Here is a 22,514-nt window from a genome sequence, read left to right as displayed (position 1 = left end):
TAATGGCGCCAAATAGCCCAAAGCAACATCTAAACTCCAATAATTCCTAACTCCGGAGTCCAGGCTCAACCTTAACCCTGTCTCCGCATGCCGCGTGCCGCGAACCCACCCGGCCCACCGGCTCAGCGACCCACTGGTAGCGCCGAGCCCCGAGGGGCAACAATCTTCCTGCCCAAGGCGAGCAGCGCCCGATTCTCGGATGATCCGAGGATCTGATAAGCCGATCTTCCGTGGTATAAGTGTCTTGACCGCACGAATGCTTTTTTGGCAAACTCGGACTTGCGGTGTCGGTTTCCAATAAATCCAAGCTTGCCTCTCCTGGTTGTCATTTTTATAATTTTATTTCACCTTCTCAAACATTTGGGTGTTTATTATTGAGCAAATCATCCGTGGAATCAACTTGACATTTAATACTAGGTGTCTTGGCCGACTTGGAGTTCATTGTCGTACAACTTGCCGGAACATTCCAGCGATCACTCTACAAAATCAAATAACCATGGCTGCGGCACTTCGAAACGTTGTGGTGGTCGGCGGATCATATGTTGGACTGGTGCGTATCCATGGCTCATGACTGCTCTACGCAAGGTCGACAGCTGCAAGGGCAAGTCCATGATAACTGACATGTTGCACCGCAGAGCGCCGCCAGAGAACTTGCCAACATCCTTCCCGCAACACACCGTGTAAGTTTGGACCACCTCCTTCATAATTATACCAAATGCAGTCCAAGTCAAGTCATCTAACCCACCCCCCCAGGTCCTCCTCGTCGAACCGCACAGTCATTTCCACCACCTATTCGCCTTTGTAAGCCCGTCCTCCCCCTTCCCTCCCCCCCCCATCAACCCAACCAAACCCACCCCCTCCCCCTTCATCACCCCCATCGATCACAACTAACCACCCCCCCTCGCCCCCAGCCCCGCTTCGCCATCGCCCCCACGCACGCCCACAAAGCCTTCATCCCCTTCAGCGCCGCCTTCGCCGCCTCCCCCCACCCCACCCTGCACCACGTCGCCCACGCCCGCGCCATCGCCCTCCAACCGCACACCCTCACCCTCGACCGCGAGTGGCACGGCTCCCTCACCCTGCCCTTCGACTACCTCGTCGTCGCCACCGGCACCCGTCTCTCTCCCCCCGGCACCATGCCGGGGGATGATAAGCTGTCGGCGGTGCGGTATTTGGAGGGGTTTCAGGAGGGGGTGAGGGAGGCGAAAGAGGTGGTGGTGGTGGGGGGGGGCGCGGTGGGCGTGCAGATGGCGTGTGATGTGAAGGAGCTGTTTCCCGGGAAGAGGGTGGTGCTGGTGCATTCGAGGGAGAGGTTGATGTCGGTTTATCATGGGAGGTTGAGTGAGTTGATTAGGGAGAGGTTTGAGGAGTTGGGGGTGGAGGTGGTGACGGGGAGTAGGGCGGTTGTGCCGCCGGGGGGGTTTCCTGCGGGTGTGGGGGTGAGGGAGGTGAGGTTGCAGGATGGGCGGGTGGTGAAGGGGGAGTTGGTCATTCCGGCGACGGGGCAGACGCCGAATACGGGGTTTGTGGAGGGGTTGGAGGGGGGTGTGGTGAATCCAGAGAATGGGTTTATTCGGGTGCGGCCGACGATGCAGTTTGGCGATGCGAGGTATCCGCATATGTTTGCGGTGGGGGATATTGCTGACTCGGGTGCCCACAAGGCGGCCAAGCCGGGCATGGCGCAGGCCGCGGTGGCGGCGCGGAATATCGCGAGCATGGTGGCTGGGCGGGAAGCGACCGAGGAGATGAGTCTGTCGCCGGCCGGGATCCATCTGACGTTGGGATTGGTGAGTGACGGGCATGTTGTTGTTTACTTTGTCGGGGGCCATGCTAACAGTATCGATGTAGACACGCAACGTCATCTTCCGCAACCCCAACACTGCCGCCGGGGATACTGAGCCGTATATCGAGCTTAAGGATGAGTAAGTGGTCCCAGACCCGTGTCTTTTCTTGTCTATTCGGCGCTGACAAACCCAATAGCGGCCGCGAGGATATGAACATCGAAAGGGTGTGGACCATCCGAGGCATCACGGTCAAAAGCCCACAAGATTACCACCTATGATGTGGTTCGGATGTGGAAATCGGGTGTGATCGGGTTCTGATGGGTTTAGATAACGTATTTGGGTTGGGTATGTAGGGGAGATAGAGGCTTTTATCCAAGCCACATGGGTTCAGTAATAGTTTTGTTACTACGGTACTCTCAACGCATACCAATATGAGGCTTGACATAATTTCTGGCCGTTTCCAAGTTAAGGTGAGATATCACCACAAACCGGTTGAGGGAGGTAATCTAATAAAGTGGGTGTAAAAAGTGTTGTTCCATCTAGCATCTTGCCGGCTGCACCACCACCCCCCTATGTTAACTACAAATAAATAAAAGCGATCACCGAAGTCGGGTATTACCCAAGTACTCTACCCAAACTTCTGACCCAGTAGAAAGCCTCATGCTTAGATAAATTGTTTATGGAGACCAATGGGATTAACCTAAGTTGATATCAAATACCGCCCATTCCATCGGCGCAACTCATGTATTTTCCATTTACAATAGTCCCCCCACCTACGGTCGAGGCCGAAATCTCATCATGAGGCCGAAACATAATTGCACCTCCCTCTTGACCAGAGTCTGCATCGACTCCTTGTCTAGGATACTGCTGTGTTGGTGGATAGTGTCAATCACCGCATCCCGCATACCCCGATCTCCACATGCTGTGGAGGCATACACCCTCTCAACAGCGCGGACAAACTCATTCGTGTTCCAATGAGCTTGTGCTTCTGTGTTGAACTTTTTGAGGGTGCGGCTCTTCAACCCCTGTATATGGTACTTCACGCCGAGAGCATATACCTTGGCGTGAAGCGTCAAGTTCGGTACGGTGACCACCGGAGGCCCGGGCTGGGGTAACCCGTCTGCCGCGGGGGGCAATTCCACCGGTCCGGGCCCTTCCACAGATGCCGGGCCTGCGCCATGCGGAGTTTCAGAAACCTCGTCATGGACTCTTGGTGGCTCTGGGTAGTCAAAGTAATAGAAAAAATGTAACATCAGCTCGACGGCCCGGGGATCGTCATCTGAAAGAACAACGATGCCTGTTTTCCCCTTCTTGAGGCCTGTTAGTTTCGTATATTTCTTTCTAACGAGGACCAAGAAAGCGGTTACAAACCTTGAAAGGGCCACTGCATGCCGTCTCAAAAAAGGAGGAGCGTAGGCAGATGATGGCCTTGTGAACTTTGTATTCCTTCCCCCCGCAAGTGACTGTTAAGTCGGAATAGGTGCCCTCTTTGTAGAGCCTGTTCTCATAATGTGTAAGGGACTACACAGGGCAGACGGCTTCGAACGGTCATACCTATCAAGTGAGCTCAAGAACTCGTCGCGGTCTTTGTGTTTTGTGGCTTTTTTCGGCGCCATGTTGTGGGATGTGCCCAGGCAGCCGCAAATTGTCCATCGCCAAAGATGTTGGAATCTGGGAGATGTTGGAATCTGGGAATCACCCGCTCACAGCAGCAAATATGCGGTTTGGGGCTGGGCGGTCCGGGGTGGCAGAACAGGCAGAGGAGGGGTAGGCAGTAGGCCTCAGGGGAGCTGCAGCAGATGAATTTGGGACTGCAGGTTACACAGTGCATACATGGGTGCATGGATGTATGTACACCATGCCATATGGCTCTCCAGTCTACTTTTGACTTTTCCGTCCTCCTTACTTGCTTACCACCGGGCATCCCTTTACCAGTCACGCATTAGTGGGCGTCGCTCTCGCTATTCTAACCAAATATAAAACACACCAAGTCCAGTCTCGCAATGTCTTCTAAGTCCCGAACCGTGTACATATACACTACGTTCCCTGAGACAACCTCAGTCCGACCAACAACCCCTTAATCCTAGCCACCGCAGTTCAAGTCTGGGTAATTCGAGCAAGACGGTGTTGTACTATACCTTGAGATTTGACCCATTTCGGTTCCATTGGCATTTCTTTGTGTCTCTGCTGTGGTTTTGTTGGACTTGTTCAACATCTGTTCCTCCGTACCCCTGTCATTCCCGTCAACTCAGCCCCCTTTAGTGGGTCAGTAGGATTTGTTTCACAGAGGCGGCTTTCCCCCTGGGGTCCCGGAGGTAACGCTGTCGCGCCCTCGGGTTCGCATTCCAGGGATGGATTAGCTAGCCCGGGCTAATCCTGAAACCACGTGTCGTGTGTCGGCATGTACGGAATACAAAACAAGCATCAGCCCAGGCATTTAGATTCCACTTTCAACATCGACTGCATCCAGTCAACTCCATCCCACCACATTTGCCCACGATGGGCCAACCACAGCCCCTGCGTGCGGTAATCGGCCGCCGCCTTTTGAACGTAGCAATAACCCTAACCTTCATCCCGCTCATCGTCCACGTTCTTCTACTCGCCGCGGGCACCTTCCAAATTGACGACCCCTCCCGGCCCGGCGCGCGCCTCATCGGCCTCAGCTCTCTCTCCGTCGTTTCCGTAAGCCATCCTCTCCCCTTTCCAACCCCTTTCCAACCCACACCTAACCAACCCACCCAACCACAGTTCACCGGCATCATCCCCTCCTCCGCCAACCGCCTCTCCCTCTCCTCCCGCCCCGCCGGCCCCGCCGACCCCCCCACCAGCTACCTCATCCACCTGCAACTCTTCCCCAACGCCTTCACCTTCACCCACCCCACCGCCCCCACCGCCAACCTCACCAGCGGCATCCTCCAATCCTGGCTCCCCCCATCCCACACCTTCGACCCCCTCACCCACCTGCACACCACCCTCCCCCCCCTGCTCTCCCTACCCCCCCAACAAACCCGCTGCATCACCACCCTCATCCCCTCCCCACCCCCCTCCGAAACCTGCACCGCCCCCTACTTCACCGCCCTCCACCACACCCTGCCCTACCGCTTCCGCCTCGACGGCCACGCCGCCTACCTCGGCCTGTTCATCCACTTCCTCTCCGTCCTCGTGGTGGTGTATATTTTTCGCCTGGAGGTATGCGTGCGCTACCGGCCCGGGTGGATGCGCTGTCAGTGCTGGTGGCGGTGGGCGAGAAGGGTGTGTCCGCTGCCGAAGGGGACGCGGGAGGAGGTGGATGTGATGGGCGGGGAGAGGTGGGATGCGGCGAGGGTGTGGATGTATGCGGCGCTGGTGGGGTATGGGGGGATGGGGATTGTGTGGGAGGGGATGGTGGGGGGGTTTTTGTTGAGGAATGTGGGGTGGGTGGAGGAGACGTTGGTGAGGTCGGGGTTGGGGGGGAAGGGGTTGTTGGAGATGGGGTGGGGGGAAAGGTGGTGGGTGGTGAGTTGGGGAGGGGTGGGGGCGGCGATGGTGGCGTTGGTGTGTGTGAGTGTGAGGATGCGGTTGATGAAGGGGTTGGGGGAGGAGGAGGGGAAGGGGGAGCCGTTGTTGGCGAAGGAGGGCGTGGTGAAGGCGGTTTGAGGGGGGAAGAGGGAGATGGGAAAGTTGGAGGTTCGGCAAGCTTCAGGGTTTGATTACCTTCGGGGCCCGCAACGGCTGTGTTAGGACTCGACAAGGGATACCGTGCAAAGCGTTGAGATGGGAAGCGGTTGCTCGGTAATGTCTCACAGATGTACAATGAGAGGCCGGGAGGGACATACTGTTTCGTTCTTTCGTTATAAGCTTGATGGTTACATTTAACGTTCAAGTTCACACTTCTATCAGGATGCTAAGCACGGTAGTACCATCTCAAGAGCCACGCTCTTCAGACGAACAGACATTGTAAGTGGGGGTCTCTGTCTGTTGATATGTTGACTCCAGCCAAGCTTCCCGTTTCCACCACCACACCACATTTCATCCCAACTCTTTACCGCCTACCTTCCCGCTCCTTCCTGCCCGCACTATATATACAACTTCCCGCACGACCACTGTCACCACCTCCTCCCAATTGAACTAAACATCGGTTTAGCTCAGCGGTATCGGGAGGAGGACCGGTTGGACACCAATCGAAAGAGGACTGGTTCGACTCCCCCTCGCGGCGCAAAACTCTCGAGTTTCCGTAACCATCAACCTCCATTCCACCGGAGAATGGGGCTTGGTGGCGAGCTTTTTGTTTACATAGGTACGCACAACACCTGTTGAATGTTACATTTTATTTCTCTTTTCTTTCTGCCACACCATAATAATACATTCCCGCATCCAATCCCTTCAGTCTTAACTGTTGCAAAACCCTTCAATCCTCACGAACATTCCTACGAACATGAATTTCCAAACCCCCTCGCACAGCGATAGTTCTCTGCCACACTCGGATCACCCCGGCCATCATACCTCGCAACCAACGGATAGGGGCACAACTTCCGCGTAAAGCGCGTCTTCGCCGTATCCAGAGTCGCAGCAGCCAGCTCGCCCGGCGCCCGCCCCTTCTCGACCCATTCCATCAACGCCCCCAGCGCATCCGTCGGCCCGGCGCCATCGATCGAGCCCTGCGCGCAGTGGTCCACGCCCGGCGCGATGAACAGCCGGAAGAAGTCGTCGACGCCCCGCTGGCTGAGGCCCATCGTCTTCTGCACCTCGCTGTGGTAGCGGATCGAGTCTTGCGGGAAGATGATGTTGTCGGCCCCGCCGTGCCACACCAGCAGCTTGCCGCCGGCGTTGCGGAAGCCCGAGAGGTCCGCGTCTGATGAGTCGATAACGCTGGCAAATTTATTCACCGACTCATCAAACACCTCGCGCAGCGTAGTGGAGTTGAGACCCGACAGATCAAAGCTAGGATCAGCTTTAACAAAGTACTTCACCCAGTCGCGGGCGACGAAGAAAGGGGCGCCAGTGCGGTGCGTGCCGTTGACATCTTGTGTCTCGGCCAGGGCGGTGAGCGGCGCGTCGGCTGGAAGACCATACCACAGCGGCTCCCCCGAGGCCGTCTTAGGGCCCTCCCAGATCTTCTTCACAACCTCCACCAGCTTCGACGTAACCACCACCTCCCCATCACCACATTTAACCTTCCTCCCCACCAACCTCCCCGGATCATACCGCAACCCACAACCCACCACATCCCCCACCACCCCATCCCTCACCCCATCCAACCCATCACACACCTCCACCACATCCGCCCGCACCGCCTCCAACTCACACCCCTCCGGAAAATACCCCACCTCCCCCATCACCACCTGCGGCCACAGCTCCGCCACCACATACCTTGCCCAATACACCGCCGGCGCCCCCACCACAACCCCATCAAAATCCCCCGCCCACCTCTGCGCCGCCACCAACCCCTGCCTCCCCCCCGTCGAACACCCCTCCCAATACGCCCACCGCGCCCCCACCCCACCATAAAACCCTCTCACCACCGCCTTGCCCACCACCGCCAGATCATGCACCGACCGCGACGCGAAATTCGTCAGCAGCGCCGTGTTGACCGTGCCGTTGGCGCTGTTGCTGAGCGCCCAGGCGGAGGGGGTGGTGATGCTGGCGAGGGAGGCGGGCAGGCCGGCGTCGGTGGTGGCGGCGGCGAAGCCGAGGAAGGCGTAGGGTGCGATGGAGGGCGGGCCGTGGCCGGCGGACCAGCCGCTGCCGCCGAGGGCGATGAAGCGGTTGTTCCAGGGTTGGGAGGGGTTGGTGGTGGTGCTGGGGTCTGTGGGGAGGGGCAGCCAGATCTGGATGTTGACGGTGTCGTTGGCGCCGGGGTGGGTGAGGGTCACGGTGACGGCGCAGACGTTGAGGTTGGTTACGGGGGTGTTGAGGAAGGGCGGGGTGGCGGGGACGGTGTGGTTGAGGAGTTCGGTGGAGGTGAGGGAGAGGATGGTGAGGCCGGGGATGATGGGGGTGGGAATGTTGGAGCAGGATGCTTTAGTTGTGGTGGTTGTTGTGGCGGCTGTTGTTGCAGCGAGGCCGAGGAGGAAGGTGGTGAGAAAGAGCAACATGTTCACGGCGGTATGGGACTCTGGCGGATTATGAGCCGCACGTGTTTAGAAAACGAAGGGATTTGATGGAGTTATTTACACCGAGAGAGGCGGTTGAAAACAACCAACTTATACACTCCTCGGAGTTCATCATCTTTCCGAGCAACAACCAAGACGACTACTTACCTTCCCTTTCCGAGGCCTCGACTCAGCCTCGCTTGCAAATTCCAAAATCATCACCGTGGCCGCCAATCTCCCGGATCTAAGCCCTCGCCTCCATCACCTCCGGGAATGTGGTGACGACCAAAGACATCAACACACATTCTGAATCGCTCTACCTCAGCCCGGGCCAGCTGCCGTTGCCCTTCGATTATTCTCTCCTATTCAAGCAAGCCACTCGGCAGATCGGACCAGGCAACCGTGATGGTCTGCCAGGGGTGTGAAGTCCGGCCTCGCCATTGGTGTTTTTGCACCGTGGGCTGAGTAACACACCTTGCGGGAGCAAGGATGAGTGGATGGCAGGGTACGTCCCAATAGATATTGGCATCAGACTGCTAACCAAAACTGTATGGTTGATTCCAAACGACGGCTTAGGTAATGTGGAGTTTTACGAGCCGGGCATATCTCTTACACGGCCACGAAAGAACATCCAGCTGCTCATCAGGCCCACCGGTCCGTTGTCCATCTCCTGGCGGACCTGAGTACACTTTCACCTTGAAACGAGGAAAGGTTCAAGCATACAAAAGATCCAAAGTCTGGGGAATGAAGTGAAAGGAGCAAGAAAAGAACGCATGTCTCCCTACTCTTTCTCCCTCATGGAACGGAGTGGTAGAAGCCCAGTCAACTTCGTCACCGCGCACTGCGCCACACACAGAATAGGCAGGTAGGCAATCCCCAATAACAACAGCGGATAGACGGAGGGCCAAACAGACTAGAAATTTCCCTTATTCCAAATCCGGACCCAGTATACCGGAGACAATAGGGCCCCGAAAGAAGGGAGCAGCCAAGGCTCGTCGACAGCCAAAAGAAACAAGACCTAGTACTGAAATACTTGAGTTTCCACTGAGTATCGATGAGGCATCGCCCGTGTCTATCATCTCACATCATGAACATCGACTCTCAATATCCCATAAACCGCTTCACGTCTTTGCACGCACCCCAGAAGCCACAGGTTTAAGTAGCACAAACACAGGCCCGACATTGGCACTATACTTCCATTGAGGCACCACTAATGTCCAGTAGTATCTCCCATCACGACCATTGACTCTCGACAACGTCGCCAACCGCTTCGTAAACACGCCACTTCACAAGCACACCTTAAAAGTAACACAAACTGAGAACGACATGGTCAACTCCTCGTAATATTCCCAAGCCACGCTCAGGGCCCGTAGGCATAACCGAAAGAAAAGAAATCAATCTATCCCGCTGCGGGATGATGGATCTCGCCAGCCAACTGCCCAGCTCTCCTCCCTTTATCACCACCACCACCCCACACCACCAAACCTAAACCCCATCACTGCTCAGCCTTCTTCTCCTCAACATTCCCCTCACTCCCACCCACAACCCCCTTCTCCGTCCCCCCCGCCGCCCTCTTCTTCTGCTGGTCAAACTGATACAACGGCCGCAACTCAGCCCCCCTCTGCCAAAACACCCAGCGCTTCACAAACCACGGCAGGGCCTCAGTCAACTGATATGCGCCAAACCGCCTCGTCGGCACCGCAAACACATAATCCAGCTCCTCGAGTGTCCGCTGCTTCGTCTCCGGCACCCAAAAGAAGATCATCACCAACGCAACCAAATTAAACCCCGCATACACCCCAAACGCACCCACCACACTCGCCTCCTTCAACAAAAACGGAAACGTCATCCCCAGCACCGCCGCCCAAAACAAGCACGTCGCCACCGCAAACCCCATCCCCATCTCCCGATGCGACAGCGGGAAAACCTCCGCACTATACGTAAACGGCACGGGCCCCTCCCCGGGCGAGTAAAACACCGCAAACAGATACACAAACAATGCGACCAGCGCCGTGCGCGCCGTGCCCTCCCCCATCAGCGTGCACAGCCCCGCCGCCAGCAGCGTCCACACCATCTGGGGGAAGGTGAAGAGCAGCAGCGCACGGCGCCCGAAGGAGTCGATGGTCCAGAAGGCGGGGAAGGAGAACAGCCAGTTGACGAGGCCGAAGCCGAAGGAGGCGAGCAGGGCTTGGAAGTCGGTCGCGCCGTTTTCTTGGAAGATGGTCGTGCTGTAGAAGGCGATGATGTTGATGCCGCACATTTGTTGGGCGATCATGACGGTGAAGGCCGCGAGGGTGGCGCGGCGGACGCGCGGGATGGTGAGGAGTTCGAGGAGGCGGCGGGTGGTAGGTGGTGGTTTGCAGGAGGCGCGCTTCGAGGTCGAGTTGGGAGTGGATGTAGAAGATGTCGCGCGCGACTTGGAGGGGGTGGTGGCGGAGCTGGGACATGGAGGTCCACGCTTTGGCGTAGCGGTTCTTTTTCATGTACCAGCGGGGGGACTCGGGGCACATGTAGATGAGAATGAGGAGGGGGACGGCGGGGAGGAAGGGGGCGCCTGAGGATGTTAGAGTTGTTGATCGGAAGGAGTAGGACGAAGATTGGGCATGTATCGCAAACACTCACCGAGCATCAGCCGCCAGTTGAGGTTATGTCCCGCGTTCCAAACGGCGAGGTTGAAGGCGGTCCCGAGGAAGATGCCGAATGCGGTCCACATTTCTGGAGCTTGTTAGCAAACTAGACTTCAAGTCTCACCCTTAATTAGATCAAACTCACGCCAGGACATGACGAGGGCACCGCGGATGGCGGCGGGCGAGTTCTCGGCGGCGTAAATGGGCACGGTCGACGCCTTGATACCCATCCCTATCCCCATGAGAAGGCGACAAGCCAGCTGCTGTGGCCATGTCTGGCAGAACGCGGAACCGATGACAGGCCAGATGCAGAAGTGAGCCGAAAAGAAGATGACGCCGCGACGGCCCCAGAGGTTGTTGACGGGGTCCGAGAGCCAGCAGCCGATAAACGCGCTGCCGATGTAGGGGCCGGCGTTCAAGAGGCCGATCAAGAGGGTGCCGCGCGTGGTGTCCGGGTCGAGGTGGTAGAAGGCAGGGAAGAAGATGTTGGCGCCGTTGGTGCCGGTCTGGTCCCATCCCTGGACGGCGGCGCCGATGGAGCAGGTGATGATGGTGAGGAAGAGCTTGGACGGAAGGTGCCACTTGTGTTCGACCTCCTTGACGAGGGCCGCCTTGGCTTCGTCGTCCAGAGCCTCGGCGCCGTCAATCTCTTCGTAGTTGTTGGGGTCTTGTGCGACGAGGGCGCCCTGGCGCAGCAGAGCAAGATGCTCGGTGAGACCCTTTTCTTGAGCGAAGACTTCGACCCGGCTCATCAGCTCATCTCGCGGGATGCCCTCCAAGGGATTCTTGATCCTAGATGGGGGTGACATGTGAGTTTGGCAATCCATATCCTTGCTGGCTGGACGGGCTCACCTGGCTTCGAGGTTCCGGTTGAGGTCAACATGTTCCGTGTGAGAGACGCCCTTCTCAAGAGGGACTCCGGCGACACCTTTGGGGTTGCTGCAAGCCGGCGTTAACTGGGGCATATCTTGGGTTCCGGGGGTGGTCCGTACGACTGATCATCGCCCGCCCGGATGCTATCCGAGCTCCCACTGTCGGTCATGGCTGTGGGAAATAGGCTATTCCTGTTCTTGCGGGCGAGGGGTGAACAAGGCGATGGCGGTTATATTACTCGAAAGGCTCTCCAGACACGGAGGTTCGTCCGAGGAAGAGGAACGAGGGGAAATCAAGACATGCGTCCTGCTGGGCCTGGCCCGGGTTAAGAAGCGGTCTTGAACACCGCATGCCGCGCGTGTAACCCTGCAGCATATGACCATCGCAGTGGCCATCACAGCGCCCACCGCATCGACTTTCAACATGAGCGTGATGAGTGAGCTCTCGGCGTCCCCATCGGCCTCTCTTGGCTGGTCCACCGCGCTCCTTGGAACGGGCAAGTGGAAGGAAGTCCGAGGTTGCCAAGGTGGAGAGCGGTAACAACCCCGATCCAGGGTCCTCCAAGTCCGGGGTTGGATCAAGGTTGATGGCGTGGGCAGATGCGCCATCCAGGGATCGTCTGTGTCGTCTGGTGGTGAGAAATCCCCACCCGGCGGGTATCGAGTCAGGTGCAGTCCGAGGTGCACTGCACCCCGGAAAAGGTTGGCAGTGAGGATCCGACACTACAACGTTACGCTGCTTGTACACAGTACGCTGCTAGAAACGTGCGAGTGTTTGCGGGTACGTGCTCCCGTGGCCGTCGGACACCACACTTTTGTGTGGAAGTGGCCCCCCTTTTTGACGTCCATATACTTGTAAAACCCGAAGATATGGGTCGGACCCGTCGATTGCAGGCCTTTTTGATCCTTTTAGTTTTCCGACTGGTCTCGACCTTTTTAACCTCCTGCCTCCCGTTCGAGCCACTATCATGAGCACAGAACATCAGTGTCCTCAAACTCGACTCCAAACACTCGAGTCTGCGAACACTTTACAGTGCTCTTCAACACCCGGCACGGTAACCGCTGCCTCCCGGTTCTTGGCCCTCGGCGCCGAACACTTGCCGCCCCTTGGCCGCCCCTTGGCCGTCACTTGGCCGTGACTTGGCTGACGTCGAAAAATTACTCCCCGCCCCCGAGGCCAAGGCCGTTTGTCGCGGTGCATTGAAAAGTGTGGAAGTGAGCGAGTGACTCGGCGGTCCTTCTGGGTCAAGAATCGGGCCCAGGCGCATAGAGACAGACACGGTCCACATACTGTGTACGCACCTAGTCAGCACCGAAGCTGATAACATCTGTTTTCAGCGGAGGACATCGGTTACACACCCAAAAGATTTTGACCCGCATGTTAAACCAATCGTATAGCAGCAGTATGGAGTGCTTACAACACACCTGCTTCCTAGCCCGTCTGGTAGTCTGCCTTACACGGCCGTATTCGACACAATCTCGACCTACCTAAGTTCCTAACCGAGGCAGTTATGGCGCTCAGGGGTTACCAAGTCACCGCGATAGTATGTACAACAGGCGAGGTCTAGTGAGGGTCCAATCGGTGAATTTTCTCTATGATGACCGACCAACGCTTCATTAAGCATGGCATGGCCGACAGAAACCAAGGTCAGTAAGCTACTAGGTATGTTGATAGCAGATACCTCGATTTCCGACCAACCCCTTTATGACCATGCTCTGAACCACTAGCTAATTCCAGAACCTCAAGCGGCAACCTCTCCATCTCAGGGCCATGATCCGTGATCTACTCGTAGCACCTGTACGAGCTGATCTTGTCGTTCATGTGTCCCCAGTTGACCCTGCCATTGACGGTCGACTGGTCACCCTTACAACCCTGGTGCTGGAACATGGTGCAAGTATGCCCGCGAGTATCCGTGGACGAGATGACATCGTTCCAGATGCCGTTGATATTGTCTGTTCTCCCGCATCAGATACCGCTTTGAATCATTGTATAGGTACTTTGCACTCGGTTGTGAAGACTTACAGCAGACGCCGCTCGCGACGCCATTCAGGTTCAGGCAGGCGCCGTTGAAGTTGGAGTGCTCGCACACGTAGATGCTGAAATCGCGGGCGTGGAGGGTCGCGCGACGGAGCTTGGCGCTCGCGGTGTCGACGGCGGTGCCGAAGGTGTCGGCGTCCATGACGACGGCGTCGGCGGGGAGCGCCACCGAGGTGGGGATGGGGCTGTTGTCGGTGAAGACCGCGGCCATGGCCGTGGTCGCGAAGGCGAGAGCGAGGATCTGGGAGAACTGCATGGTGCTGGTACGGTGGCTTTGGGGAAGCTGCTTGGGAGAGATAGGTGAGGTAGGTTGAAGAGATAGGAGCTGGAGATGAAGCTGTGGGATGGAGAGCGTGGTCACAGAATCTGAGGGTACCACGGTCCTTTTATACACATTCCGCCCCCTCTCGGCCAGCATCTGATACTGCCTCGCCCTCGGGGAAGCAAGAATGACTCAAGGAACGTCAGAGCAGACCTTGCAGCCCAGTTGGTGAAGCCCGTATCCATAGCTATCATGGAAGACAAACGGCACGTCTCGGTAGCATGCACACCTGGGACCTAGATCCTGTTCCTCGCAACCTGGGGGCTAGAACCTGTTCCTCGCAGACCTTGGCTAGGCTTATTTACTAGGCGATTCCAATCGCGCTCTTCATAAAGCAATATCTGACCGTTAATACCACTCCATAGTGCCAAGGTGCAGCTAAGACTGGGCCTACACATAATCTGTTTATGGGGGCGGAAAATATGTATGTCAGCCAATGCCAAGGGGGCGCAACCATAGTTTGTTAATTGTTTCCGTAACCGAGTTGTCGGTCTAACTAAATGGCTATTCTCCACACTGGTGCCTAGGTCCCGCGGTGCTCGGAGATGTATTCGTTTGGAAGGTAGTTCTTTCATTGATGGGTAAGAAGGTTGAATTTACGAAGCTGGAAATAGCCATCGTAACGGGCACACTGTAATATTGATTTTCTAACCAAGTACATACCATACCGCCTACAGGAAACAAGCGTGGCACCCGCGTGAATAGGTAGTATGTCGCGAATACGAGTCTCAATCTGCCAAGCGCATAGCCTAGCGAGGCATAATATGTGGAGGGAGGTTTCATTGACGCCCTTGTTATTATATTACCTCGTCTACCATGCCTGCACGACCTGCCACTTGGGAACATTTGATGAGGAGGCAGCCGCAGGAACTGTGCAGCAGCTGCAATGTATGGACATACTTAGCCCCTCGGGGAATTGCTTCGACCCACAGCATCGTGAGAAGCTTCTTTGGCGGAGACCGCAATTGGACACAATCGATGCTCCAGGGTCCCTCGCTTCCCTGTACAAACGTGTCGGCACCAATCTTTTGGCCCAGCCCTGCAGGCGACGTCCAGATTTAGATGATCGTGGGGCTAGTTGAGCAAAAATCCAGGTTGACGGGCAGAATGGCGTCGGCAGCGTGTCATAATCCCTGGTACGTACGTTGTTTCGGCTGTTATGCGAAACATCGGCTGCCTGTTCAGACTCCGCGCTCACTTCACTTCCACTAACAAAACTACTCCCAGCGGAAAGATGTTGAGCCGCGCGGCCTTCGCCTCACATCCACTCTGAACATCAGCCCCCAACGCTCGAACGACTCAACCGCTCTTCACGAAGAAGAGCTAACGGGCCTTCGTCGGCCATCCTGCCATTGGCCCTTTTCTGCTTAGACCTCTGTCCCGCCGCACCTGTGACCTGCAAGGCTGATTCCATCACTTCGCCGGTTTCTAAGTCCTTACGCTTCTTATGCCCCGCCTTCCACTTCTAGTCGGCCCATTGAGCTACTATGATAGCGGCTTGTTCAGTAGATGTTGGGTTATTTGGGGCCTACCGTAGCCTCCGTCGCCGGCGCCGTTTGCGGTTGTTACGGAGCCGGCCCCAATCCGGGAACGCGGACGGATTCCCGGCCAGTACATGAACAAGAGTCAAGATTCTGCGTTGTGTGGGGATATCGGTCCGAGGGAAACACGCCACGGCCGAGAGCTAGGAGATTCAAATCAGTTCGTCTTGTGCTGGTTGGTTAGTGGCAGGCAGAAAATATGAACATGGGTTCGGAGTTTCCCGTCTCCAGAATTTGAGGGAGAAGATTGGAAGCGAATCCGGATGAGGAAAGGGCTCCATCTGTGTTTCTCAAGATGGTAGGTACCTTGCATACCTGTAGGTGGCAGGCACTCCCGAGCTGCACGAGACAGAATTCGGTATGTCGCGGTAACCATTCGCACGGTGCAGGCACAGTCCCAGCATCGTCTCCCCCGACTTTTCCCCAACTTTTCTATTCTTTTTGTTCTCCGCATTACTCCAAAACAAGAATCCAACGCATCAATTAGCAAGACGGCGAGGACGGCTTCGGTGAAGGATTCAGACATCTTCAGACATTGCCAAGGGGCATGGCGAAGGGAACCCTTTCTGACCCCGGTCACATGTCCGCCAGATTTCCATTTGGCATCAAATTCTTTCCCCGTCATCATTTCCATTGGGTGTCTCACCCCACATAAGATGTTCTGGTGTTGGGGTTTAGCGGGGGCTGAAGGATCAACCCGCACGCCCGAAGGATTCCACTGCAACAGTGTTTAACGAGGCACTGTTAACGAATGTTTATCGGCGCATTTCAGTCTTGTCGTCCCCGTTGTATTGATCCTCCGATGGGTATGCAGTTGAACCGATGCTTTGGAACGTTCCGGACCTCCCCGCCTTGACAATTAGCGAAAACAAGACGAGCAACATGCGCACATCAACCAGACCTATAGCTGCGATGGTGCAGGCTTGAGATGGATTTAGGGACGGATCTTATTCATCTTTTACAACGGGCTGGTGGGATTACAGTTAGCCTCGGAATGACCAAGTAGCTACCTAATTGACTGTCAGATTGAAACCTCAACTAAGGACTTCAGGATGCCGACTTACAGGTAACCTGGTTCAGTTCACACGATGTAGACCCCAAATGTCTAGATACAAGTCGAGGTATTCGTATCCCGGAGGCCTCTCCCCCCTACCGTAGTATTCTGGAAACAATAAACGAATCTTTCCATGACGGTTGTTGCCGAGAATCTTACTCCGTGGACCGCATCGCTTGATTGACCTAGACAACTTGGCATCCGGGGAAATCGGATACGTCTAGGAGGGGTTAGTACCAGATGCGTCACCCTTCTCCCTGTTTAGGTCAATTCTTGTTATGTGTTGAATGAAGATATTATCTCATTGTTAGTAATAGAGGTGAAAAATTGGGAATTGTCAAGGCTGAAGGATATGGGCTTAATGGAGGCGGGAAATTGCAACTTGAACAATAGTAGACCTAATCTGTGCCTGTCTACCTCCTTACCTACCTAGGTTGACTACCACCCATACATGTTTGATAACAACACAACATCTAATTCCAGCGTTTGTTCTCCCAGACCAGCCAGTCCCGAAATACCCAAATACCAATTCGCCTTCCCAACTTCAACCCCAACCTCCCCTTCCACCCCATCTCATCAGCCCTCACCACCTCCCCCTGTCCCCCTCTCAATACCGCCCCCCCTCCTCCTCCTCAAACCGCCTCCACAACCCCTCCAACCCCCCCACCCCCACCCCCGGCCCATCCAACACCTCCAACGCCCTCCGCCCCCACCGTTCCGCCTCCCCCCTCTCCCCCAACACAAACCACACCCTCGCCATATTCTCATACTGCTCCCCCAACAACGGCCTCAACTCCCCCTCCGGTGCCCCCTCCAACAGCCCCGCCACCTGCCGCGTCAGCCGCAGCGCCGCGTACGGCTTGCCCGCCTGGAAGGCTTCGATGGCTTCGTTGCGCAGGCGGGAGACGGAGCGCCGGAGGGCATCCGAGGCGGCGAGGGTGGCGGCCGGGGAGCTGCACAGGGTGCACGTGCAGGTGAAGTTCCATTGGCGGTGGAGTTTGAGGGCGCGTTCGGGGGAGGTGAGGCCGAGGGGGAGGTCTGGGGTTGTTGGGGTGGGAGGTTAGTGGTGTTTGGGTGTTGGGTTAAGGGGCTGGTTGTTGTGGGATGGGGTAAGGGCTGGGGGTCACGGTTGTTGGGGGGTGGGGGTCAAGGAAAGGGGATGGCGACTTACAGCTGTGGGTGATTTCCTCGCCGGCGGCAATGTCTTTGGAGGCGATGATGCTGATCTGGAGGGTTTCGAGCATGGGCCGTGTGTTTGCGCTGGTAGTGTGTCAGTCGTGGTCCTCTTCGGTCGATTACAGAACTAAGTGCTATAAACTCACTTCGGATTACAGCCGTGGTTGATTCTCTGTCCACAGATTAGCCCTATTTCCCAGCTTATCAGTTACTAACGGATCAGGGCACCCACCGAAACAGTCGGGTACAACGCAAGGTGCGGCAACCCATCCATGGGCGTGTTGAAAGCATTAGTCCTGAGGATATTCTCCACCTCGTCCTGCGCCAATCCGTTGCTTTTGCCCAGCTCCCAGACACTGACCGGGTCCGACAAACGGTCGACGGCCGCGTGCAAGAGCCGGTAGCCCCGGGTGGCCTGGACCTTCACTGTGAAGGCGATGTCCACCAACATGGCCGCGTGCTCGACGAGAATTTCCTCGTACTGCTTGATGGGCCTCGTAGCGACGATACCCTTGCCCCTGCCGGGGATGTCAACCATCTTGTATGGCGCATTTCGCGAGCTCGACACATTCAGCTGCTGGGTGAGGAAGGAGGCGCTGTTCGCCGCGGTCTCCGGGGTGGTGATGATGCTCCAACCGCGGGGGCCGTGGTTTGAGTTGGTGTAGGCGCAGTACTTTGCGGTGCCGTCAGTTGTGTGCTCGCATTCTGGTGGGTGTGTCCATGGCGAGCTCTCCACCGCACTGTCGTCGACTGGCAAGGGGCATGCGATGTCGAGGGCTCTGGGCCTTAGAGTAAGCGGGACTGAGCTGTATTCGTGGAGTGAGCCATGAGCTAAGACAGCCTGAAACAAGCAGGGTAGCAGAGCTACAAGTCCGAGAGCCCGTTGGTGCTTGGGACCTGAAGCCATGATGTTTGATTTGGTGCGACGATTACTAGAGTAAAAGTGCAAAGTCTGCCATCCCGAGGATAAGCCCCAAATACTAAACCACCACAGCTTGAAATGTAGCCTCTGATCCTAACCAGACACGTTTAGGCACACTGAGCCGGACCCAAGAAGACATGTCGAGTGTAGATTAGAAGTCCCGCTGATCGACACCGGCAGAGGCCCAAAGCATCAGCCAAACCGCAGGGCCAAGCAACTTGGCCGGCGGATCATTGTGCAGTACCAACAAATGCCTGCCAAACCTACCTGACAAACCATGACCACGCGCGGGTAAATTGTAAACAAGACGGCCCCAAACGATGCTAAGAGTCCGTCCAGAGGAAGCCAGTTCTGCGCTGCCAGACCCACAAGGCAAACCCCAACTCATTCATCATGTCACCAGACTTCCCTCATACGCCCCGTCACATTAATAATCAGCCTGATAGGCTGATAGCTATAGTTACTATTTATTATTTTGTAGGTTGATACCGCCGGTGGACAAGGCCCAGGGGGGGGCAGAAAGATTTCTAGAAAGCATTCTGTGAGTTCCACGGAGTCCTGTAATCTGTCCAGAATCCCAACAACACCGGCCTGCGGTAAAGGGTCCAGGCACTTGAAGGACGAAGGGCCATCGGAATCACAAATCTGACCTCAGTTCACAAGTGCCATATCTTGGCAAACCGGACCAGATACATGTACCGGATCGGCACAGCTCCCTGTATGATCCTCAGTCGGGGAAAAGGATACAAAGAAAGGCAAGCCGAGCAAGGTTTAGACATAGATCTACATTATGAGTTGACACACACGATACCCCAAACATGAATAACTACTCCTGGTATCCACCCCTCACCCCTCACCGATAAAGCAACCCAACCAGCGCATCCCACCCCGCCTCCTCCTTCTCCTCCCCCTCAAGCCCACCCGGAACAACCGCATACTCCCCCGTATCCTCCAACTCCCGCTTCACCTTCTCCGCCTCCTCCCTCAACCGACCCGCCTCCTCGACCCTACCCAAGCGCCCACAAACCAGCGCCATGCGCCACCGCACCCTCGCCGCCTCGCCCCTATTCCCGCCGAGCGGCTCGTTGTTTTTGCAGATGGCCAGTGCCTGTCGCAGATACTGCAGAGCCGTCTTGTTGTAGTTGCCGCCGAAGTTGTTCTTGCCCCGGAGCATCGCAATCCGAGCACGCTGGTACAGCGCCGCGGCGACGCTCGCGTGTTCAAGGTTGCGGACGGAGAGGAGGGTTTGCGCTTCGCGGCTGAGCTGCTCGGCGGCTTTGAGGTCGCCCTTTCGTTCGGCGAGCTTGGCGCGCTCGTATTTTGTTCTAGGTGGGGGTGTGTTAGTTGAATATGTTTGTGTATGTGTGGGATGGGAGAGGGGAGAGGAGTGGGGAGGAGAGGGAGGGGGGGGGGGGGGCGCCATGATGAGGGGAGTAAAGGGGTTCGAGGGAGGAACAAAATCTGGGAATTGATGATCATAGCTCACTCTCCGTCATAAGGACTACCGGGCCCGTAAAGTTTGGCTTGAAAGAACTCGGCCTTGGAGAAATCGGCCAGAGCCTCGTCAAGCTGCCCGAGTTGCGCCTTGCAACGGCCCCTATTCCGCAGGAACTGATCGATGTTGTAGTCTTGGTAACACTTTGGTTCGCTGTACACCGTTGCGATGGCCACTGCCCTGTCAAGGAACGTGATGGCTTCCGACGCCTTGTACTCCGATACTAAGGTATATCCGACATCGTTATGGCGGTTGGCATTGTCTGGGCCCTGATTTGCACAATCATAACGCCGCATGTCATATTCGATTTCAGCAGCGGCACGCGCCTTTTTGCTGCGCCCTGTCCTCTCGTACAAACCCATGAGATTGCGCTGGATCCTAGCACCTAGAGGAGAGCTCCCTTTACCCACGTGATGGGTCATATCGCCTAGGAGAGACACAAGCGCGGCTTCCGCTGCAAGGAAGTGTTGAATCTCAACCAAGTACCTGAGGTGCTGTTAGCCCAGATCGACCCAAAATGGAGAGGAACTAAGTACCATGAGTGGTCACATATGAGTTCAGCATACTGTGGTTTCAAAGGTGAGAAGACATTACAAGTTCTGATCGATCTGTATCGCTCATTGAAGGCCGTGACGTGTTGCTGCAAACTGTCACATTGATCCCACTTCAACTAGAAGTGCGGAGCGGAGGCCAGTTGCTGCGGAAAATGCCGGCGGAGCGCGATGCGAGCTACCTGGGATGCCTTGTTCCTAGATTCACTCGTCATCCGAGGAAAGTAACTTTCCTGTATGAGACGGTGAACCGAAATGAGGCCCACTGCGGCGTTGATTCGGACTAACGAGCGGTCAAGAAGGCTGTCCATAACCTTTTCGTATCTATATTCTTTAAGTTAGCTTGGCACATCAAACAAAAGTTTGATAGGTAGCCTCAGGTGTACTATCCTTTCCGTGTCTTCCAAGAACGTCCATCCTGGTTGAGCTTCTTTCCAACCGCCGTCCCTAAAGAGGAACATCGGGATGGATTCGGGGCTCACGAAGCAGAGTATGCCCAACATCTCGGCGGCATCATCACTCAGGTCATCAAACCCTGGTTTCCAGAGGTTGACGAAGTGCTTTGAATACCAGAAGTCTCCATTCCCGCGCCTTGGCTGATTTAGCGCCCGGTTCTGATTCTGATCGAAGTGTGGCAGGTAGTCGGCCACAGACTTGAAGTGACGCGAAACCTTAATCTGTCTGGCGATAATATCGACTGCGAGTGCAAGCCCCCCGAGCTTTGCGGACAGTAGGTTTGTTGCCGCCACTTCGTCTGCCTCTGGCGACCTGTTGCGTAGAATTCGAAATATCAGCTCGGTGCTTTCGGCAACTGTAAAAGCAGGGACCTCGATTGATGTCGATACCGGCCCAGACTCGGCAACTGGTTCGCTCTGGCAAGTTATCAGGATCTTTCCACGGCCGACTATAGGCCAGTTTTCGACCAATTGTTCGTGGCTTTGGACGTCGTCAAAGATGAGTAGCCATGGGGCATCTAGATCAGAGACAGGCAGGTATCGTTAGAAGAAGCTCACGCCTGCGGGGCGGGGAGTCCGTAATCACCTGTGTTCCGAATCCACCGAAGCACCAGATTCTTACTGTCATCGTTGTTGTTTGATCCGGGATATCCATCCAAGTTCAGGTCCCGCGCCGCGTCGTTGAAAGAATCGGCGGCCTTGACACAAGTCTCGCTTTTAATCCACAGGACGGCTCCTTCGCCTTGCGACCAATGTCTGTGGGCGACTTCGAGCGCAATTTGTGTCTTCCCGATACCAGCAGTGCCCCATAGAGCGACCGATGCTATTTGAGTCTGTGTCGATTGCTCTTCGAAGGCAGTGGCGATCGCTTGGAGGATATCATCCCTCCCATAGAACCCCGGGTTCCGGGGGTAGGGAATAGTATGATAGCGCTCGGAGCTTGATGCCATCGGTAGGGGAGATTGTGTCGACAATTTGTCCGGATTTTGGTCGATATTTTGAGGCGAACGCTCTAATTCGAACGGCAAGATACGAGATGTTTGTTTGTTGTTATTGATGGCCAATTCAAACACGACCTGCGACTGGGAAACAAGTTTCAAAATGTTTTCCGCGAAAAGTCGGAACGGAAAAAAATGACAAGAAATACGGTTCCGGGGATTCAAGAGGTTACTCGATATTGGCAACACCGCTCTTTTTGATCGGATTAAATTGCCCGAGAAAATGGATTGGCCGTCTGATCCAGGCCTGATAAATCAGTACCTACCTCGGTATACAATAAATGCAACGTCACGGCCTGAATGGGAGAAGAAGTCGAACGGGGGATGAGCAAATGAAAACAGCACCGGCAGCAGCACACCTTTGACAGAAGCAGCATGCCACCAAGATACAAGCTGTCCCCGGGTTGCTACCCCAAGCCTGGTAAGCACGACTCTGACGAACACTCCCACCATAGTGAGGTTGTGCGACTAGAAGGGATGGATGAACCCACCTCTGCACCATCAAACATCATATTGCCCTCGTGCTTTTGCCAATTGCCTGTCACTGAAACGAGTTGATCATCTCCAAATTCCTAACTTTTCTGATGATCTTGTGACATGTTGTAATG

The 22,514-nt window shown here is 55.8% G+C and overlaps 8 protein-coding genes across 8 annotated transcripts; 2 read left to right on the top strand and 6 right to left on the bottom strand.

The window, feature by feature from the left end:
* Window positions 1–496: 496 nt before the first annotated feature.
* Window positions 497–2,062, top strand: F5144DRAFT_496796 (uncharacterized protein; the record flags this gene model as incomplete). Its single annotated transcript, XM_066786168.1, has 6 exons — window positions 497–550; window positions 636–680; window positions 754–801; window positions 912–1,787; window positions 1,849–1,922; window positions 1,981–2,062. The coding sequence occupies 6 exons, from the start codon at window positions 497–499 to the stop codon at window positions 2,060–2,062; spliced, it is 1,179 nt and encodes a 392-aa protein (XP_066640502.1).
* Window positions 2,063–2,264: 202 nt separating this feature from the next.
* F5144DRAFT_584302 (BTB/POZ protein) lies at window positions 2,265–3,529 on the bottom strand. Its single transcript, XM_066789609.1, has 3 exons — window positions 3,339–3,529; window positions 3,156–3,282; window positions 2,265–3,094 (listed from the first exon to the last, which is right to left on the bottom strand). The coding sequence occupies exons 1-3, from the start codon at window positions 3,398–3,400 to the stop codon at window positions 2,558–2,560; spliced, it is 726 nt and encodes a 241-aa protein (XP_066640501.1). The 5' UTR covers window positions 3,401–3,529; the 3' UTR covers window positions 2,265–2,557.
* Window positions 3,530–4,100: 571 nt separating this feature from the next.
* Window positions 4,101–5,639, top strand: F5144DRAFT_659050 (uncharacterized protein). Its single transcript, XM_066793222.1, has 2 exons — window positions 4,101–4,466; window positions 4,533–5,639. The coding sequence occupies exons 1-2, from the start codon at window positions 4,284–4,286 to the stop codon at window positions 5,418–5,420; spliced, it is 1,071 nt and encodes a 356-aa protein (XP_066640500.1). The 5' UTR covers window positions 4,101–4,283; the 3' UTR covers window positions 5,421–5,639.
* Window positions 5,640–5,805: 166 nt separating this feature from the next.
* On the bottom strand, window positions 5,806–7,858 carry F5144DRAFT_496038 (tannase and feruloyl esterase-domain-containing protein; the record flags this gene model as incomplete). The annotated part of the gene is made up of 3 exons (XM_066786129.1): window positions 5,806–5,986; window positions 6,267–7,192; window positions 7,298–7,858. 3 exons carry the CDS (start codon window positions 7,856–7,858, stop codon window positions 5,806–5,808), a joined length of 1,668 nt encoding a protein of 555 aa, XP_066640499.1.
* Window positions 7,859–9,350: 1,492 nt separating this feature from the next.
* Window positions 9,351–12,000, bottom strand: F5144DRAFT_615477 (uncharacterized protein; the record flags this gene model as incomplete). The annotated part of the gene is made up of 6 exons (XM_066791806.1): window positions 11,475–12,000; window positions 11,335–11,421; window positions 10,628–11,274; window positions 10,478–10,570; window positions 10,273–10,409; window positions 9,351–10,226 (listed from the first exon to the last, which is right to left on the bottom strand). The coding sequence occupies exons 1-6, from the start codon at window positions 11,522–11,524 to the stop codon at window positions 9,351–9,353; spliced, it is 1,890 nt and encodes a 629-aa protein (XP_066640498.1). The 5' UTR covers window positions 11,525–12,000.
* A 1,065-nt stretch (window positions 12,001–13,065) lies between these two features.
* F5144DRAFT_659009 (uncharacterized protein) lies at window positions 13,066–13,650 on the bottom strand (the record flags this gene model as incomplete). Its single annotated transcript, XM_066793221.1, has 2 exons — window positions 13,066–13,307; window positions 13,378–13,650. Coding segments are annotated over 2 exons (443 nt in total), but the record flags the coding sequence as incomplete, so codon positions are not given.
* Window positions 13,651–16,916: 3,266 nt separating this feature from the next.
* Window positions 16,917–18,412, bottom strand: F5144DRAFT_623646 (uncharacterized protein; the record flags this gene model as incomplete). The annotated part of the gene is made up of 4 exons (XM_066792163.1): window positions 17,718–18,412; window positions 17,632–17,657; window positions 17,481–17,569; window positions 16,917–17,347 (listed from the first exon to the last, which is right to left on the bottom strand). The coding sequence occupies exons 1-4, from the start codon at window positions 18,390–18,392 to the stop codon at window positions 16,917–16,919; spliced, it is 1,221 nt and encodes a 406-aa protein (XP_066640496.1). The 5' UTR covers window positions 18,393–18,412.
* Window positions 18,413–19,260: 848 nt separating this feature from the next.
* On the bottom strand, window positions 19,261–21,858 carry F5144DRAFT_595888 (P-loop containing nucleoside triphosphate hydrolase protein; the record flags this gene model as incomplete). Its single annotated transcript, XM_066790743.1, has 6 exons — window positions 19,261–19,732; window positions 19,894–20,396; window positions 20,432–20,572; window positions 20,636–20,784; window positions 20,893–21,426; window positions 21,495–21,858. The coding sequence occupies 6 exons, from the start codon at window positions 21,856–21,858 to the stop codon at window positions 19,261–19,263; spliced, it is 2,163 nt and encodes a 720-aa protein (XP_066640495.1).
* Between the last annotated feature and the right edge of the window lie 656 nt (window positions 21,859–22,514).

Source organism: Chaetomium tenue (assembly GCF_020726465.1).
Source record: "Chaetomium tenue strain MPI-SDFR-AT-0079 chromosome Unknown F5144scaffold_6, whole genome shotgun sequence".
In the NCBI taxonomy this organism is placed as follows: Eukaryota; Fungi; Ascomycota; class Sordariomycetes; order Sordariales; family Chaetomiaceae; genus Chaetomium; species Chaetomium tenue.
This window is presented reverse-complemented; position numbering and strand designations above follow the sequence as displayed.